At 32.3% G+C, this 4319-nt stretch overlaps 1 protein-coding gene across 1 annotated transcript; it reads left to right on the top strand.

The window, feature by feature from the left end:
- Nucleotides 1–1462: 1462 nt before the first annotated feature.
- Nucleotides 1463–4094, top strand: LOC9316836. The gene is made up of 10 exons (XM_021029478.1): nt 1463–1626; nt 1729–1993; nt 2077–2173; nt 2263–2387; nt 2469–2553; nt 2636–2765; nt 2848–3032; nt 3128–3251; nt 3338–3550; nt 3644–4094. The coding sequence occupies exons 1-10, from the start codon at nt 1480–1482 to the stop codon at nt 4031–4033; spliced, it is 1761 nt and encodes a 586-aa protein (XP_020885137.1). The 5' UTR covers nt 1463–1479; the 3' UTR covers nt 4034–4094.
- The last annotated feature ends 225 nt before the right edge of the window (nt 4095–4319 follow it).

Genomic DNA, 4319 nt, shown 5'->3' with positions numbered 1-4319 from the left:
ATGCGGGCCACTCGTTTGGATAAGAGCAAAGCTGAGGCTGTGAATACTAAAGAGCTACAAAGAATATACCTAATTCGATCCATCACATGATTCACATTTTTTTTTTGGTTAAACTCTCATTTTTGTTTTTCCAAATTATTGTTCGTTTGTTTTCACCTGTTCTTCCCCACGTGACACCGACAAGCTACCTTCGTTTTCTCCTTTTTTCTTATTCTCCTTCTAATTACAGAGTGGTGCATATTAATAATTTTAAAGAAACTGATTTGTCTATTTAGATCATCAAGCTGTTCTGGTGTTGGACCGGTTTTGATAGAGATTTTTGGTTTAAGAATAATGGTTGAGAATTCTTTACATATCTATGTACATAGGGTTTTCACACCTTGATATTACATGAATATATAATCCTATACTATTATTTGGGGAGTACAATTTATTAGAAACCCCTTACTAACCTTCTTTTTTGTAAAAAATTACATGAGAATGCCATTACAAAAAGCTCATTTTAGAACAAATTCATTAAGGTTATTATAGACAATTAGCACACTATCCATTTCACTAATCATGGGTCAACGGGTTTACAAACGGGTTTAAGAAGATTCACATAACAATAAGATCTTTCACGTTTTTCCCATAAACAACAACAACTACCAATTAATTCCTAATTACTTACATATATTACAAAACACCCTATCTCATAAAAGTTTTTAAAGGAAACGTGGAATATATTCCGTGCCTCTTCATATCGAGTCTTTGTAAACGTGAAAAGCTTTTCTTACATATATTCTATCACATTCGAATAATTGTATATTTTTACGTTGTATGTTATCGTATGTTTTTATATTTTTACATATTTTATGTCTTATAGACATGATTCGAATATTTGTATATTTTTGTTTAATTTATATGTTAAAGATTGACTATTTCATCAATGTAAATCAAAACAAAACTAATCCAGTATATATATATAATATATATATATATAATTTCATATTTAAAAGAGAGCTTTATATAAGTTTAAAATCAAAACAAAACTAATCCAAAACTATTAGGTATTCGGTTCATTTTCTAACTAATTTTAGATTGTATTTGATATTTGAAATGACATATACGATATGAGGATGAAGATCTAAATCTTATCAATACGGTTTCGATAGTGATAAGATTAAAAACCATTTATTTCTTTGATGTTAAGAATAATCCGAATTGAAACTAATAAAAATAAAAATTATCATTTATATTTTATAAACTAATATCTTTAGATTAGTTTCAGTCACAATATTCCACCTAATAGAGAATATACCTATATGGATTAAATTTCACAACTAATTTTAATTAGCTAAAAAAACATTTCGTAATATTTTTCGGAGATACTATATCTAACAAAGCCCTCCTTCAATGCTTTTAAATTGAATTAACTACGAGACTGCTTTAGTGCATTCTCACAAAATCACCTTAGTACACGAAACAAAACCCTTCAAAATGGCCATTGTCAGTCCCTACACTCCTATCAAAGACTTGAAACCTTTCAAGACTTCCTGGCGTATTCAAGCTAAGATTCTGCATACGTGGAATCATTATACTCAGGGTGCTGGGATGTCTTTTGAAATGGTCTTGGTTGATGCTGATGTAAGTAGGATTTTGTTTGTCAACAATGAATAAGTGTTTAGCAAACTGTTTTAAGTATTTATGTTAGTAGATTGGTTTACCATTTATTTCTTATAAACGCAGGGTAACAAGATTCAAGCAGGAATTAAGAAAGAACACCTCCAGAAGTTGCAAAGGAATATCACGAAAGGAGAGTGGAGAATATTTGACGAGTTTTCAGTGAAGAAGGCAACAGGAATGTATCGACCAACAACTCATAACTACAGAATTGTATTTGAGTACTCTACTGTCATCTCCCCCTCTGAGAAGATTTCAGAATCGATTTGGCTAGATTTAGTTCCTTTTAATTCAGTACTAAGTGGTACCTTAGATCAAAACAAGTTGGTTGGTGAGTTTTTTTAAAAGCTTACTTTTTTGTGAGTTTTTGTACATGTATATTGTACTAAATAATGTGTTTTACCTTTGCTATAGATATCATTGGCCAACTGGTGAATGTTGGGGAAATCCAAAGCGTGGATGTCAAAGGCAAGCCTACCAAGAAGATTGATTTCCAACTAAGAGACACTGAGTGAGTGTTTTATATAATATCTATAATAAGTCTTTCTTTAGAGTTTATTTTGATCATATTTACTTTTGATTTTGAATTTCTATCTTTAGCGATAACCGTCTACCATGTTCACTGTGGGGAAGATTTGCTGATCAAATTAGCAAAGTGTCAAAAGATTCTATTGGGGGACAGGTCATTTGTTTGATCCGGTGGGCTAAGTTGTGCCATTACAAAGGTATTGCATGACATATTTGTCGGATAACTCCATATATTACGTAAAATATTGTTACTGATTGAAAACCATTCTGTTTTTCAGAAATTAGAAGTATTTCAAACTCTTTTGATGCTTCTGACGTTTTGATCAACCCTGTCTTGACAGAGGTGGATGATTTTAGGCAAATGTGAGTGTTGTATTTTCATCTAACTGTCTCTTTATATATCTAAATATAAATTACGAAAACTAACTAATTCTGCGTTTCTCAGGCTTCCTTCTGATGGACTTGCATTGACAATAATGGAACCTAAACCTAGATTCCAGCCTCTTAAGGTGCGTGAAGAGAGATCCAAACAATTCCCAAGGAAGACTATTGCTGAGCTAAAGGCCTCTCTCGAGGTATCACAGATTTAATATTTGTTGTCTTTTATTATTTTTATCTTAGTTAGCTAATTTAGCTGACTCCTTCATCTGTTCTAAGGTTGAAAAGGTCAAGCTCATCTGTACCATTTTGTCAATTGACTTGGACTGGTCCTGGTATTATTTTGCCCACATCAAATGTAACAGAAAAGTTCTCAAAAGCAATAAACTTCTTAGCTCTGGTGCCAAGAAGATAATTTGGAGGTGTGATAAATGTAATACAAACGTATCTTCTGTTGAAGCAAGGTAATTGTTGCTATACTATTTGGTATCTGCCTTTACTTTTATCATATTCTACCATAAATTTTTATTTATATTGAATATAATTCTTAATTGCATAGGTACTGGCTGCATCTAGACGTTATGGATAACACAGGGGAGAGCAAACTTATGTTGTTTGATAGTTTTGTTGAACAAATCATAGGTATTCCAGCTTGTGATCTCGTGGATCCCACAACTGAAGAGGTATTTTCTAATTGTATTCATTACATTTCGTTTTATTTACTTTTTGGTAAATATATGCTACCCTTCCTGTATACTATTAAATGCAGCTTGATGATCCCCTGCCACTCCCTGATGTTGTGAAAAACATCATTGGTAAAACATACCAGTTTGCTCTTTGTGTTGAGCAAGATAATATCTCAAGAGGAAATGATGAATACAAAGTTTCTGAGGTTTTAACAAGTCAGAACCTTAATCACCCTGCCCTTGAACCTGAAGTTGATTATCCTGTTGATCTTTCATCCATGAGTTCCAGTGACCAGGTAATACATTTTCCTCATTTCAGTGTGATTTATATGATGTGATAATCTTTGTTGTTCCTTACTCGCCTAATTAAAAATTCATAATGTTTTTAGGTTTTGATGCTGACTAATAGTTCTCATCATGATGACACTACTAATACTTCACTGTCTACACCATCATCAAAGAGAAAAGAAGATACTTCGGATAGATCTGATCAAAACTCCACAAGCAAGAAACAATGCACTGGAACACAATCTGATGTGAAAGACAATGGTGTCATTGATTTAGACACTCCGGAGAAAAATGATCAGTCTACTGATGTTAAAGTCGATGGTGTCATTGCTGTAGACAATTCGAAGGAACATGATCAGCCTAAGTTCATACACAAACTTGATGAGGCAGGTCTAGAAGCCATCAACAAAGTAACTGAAGCAGAACAGAAGAAAGTTCTTTTGAAGAAGATTAAGGTTGAGAAGCTCGAAGGCCAGAAGGGAGCAAAGTGAGTTGAGGGAAGACTCAACTATTTAAAATAATGTTGATCTCATGGATTGTTTTTTTTGTTTTCTTTTTCTATTAGGTTTTTTTCTTACATTTCTATCCTATTTTTTATGTTCTGTTTTTTCAAACAACATCTTATCAAACATTTTTTCCTTATGTTTAAATTTCTATCTAAGAGTTTTATTTCAGAAGGTTTATCATTGTTGTGTTACTTATTTGATTATTTGTTCTATCCTCCTAACAATAACGATTCCAGAACCACTATTTAAGCCAAAACTTATAATAGAACTC

The sequence above is a fragment of the Arabidopsis lyrata genome (assembly GCF_000004255.2).
Source record: "Arabidopsis lyrata subsp. lyrata unplaced genomic scaffold ARALYscaffold_4, whole genome shotgun sequence".
Lineage (NCBI taxonomy): Eukaryota > Viridiplantae > Streptophyta > Magnoliopsida > Brassicales > Brassicaceae > Arabidopsis > Arabidopsis lyrata.
Note: the sequence above shows the minus strand (reverse complement) of the source record. Positions and strands in the feature narration are given on the sequence as shown.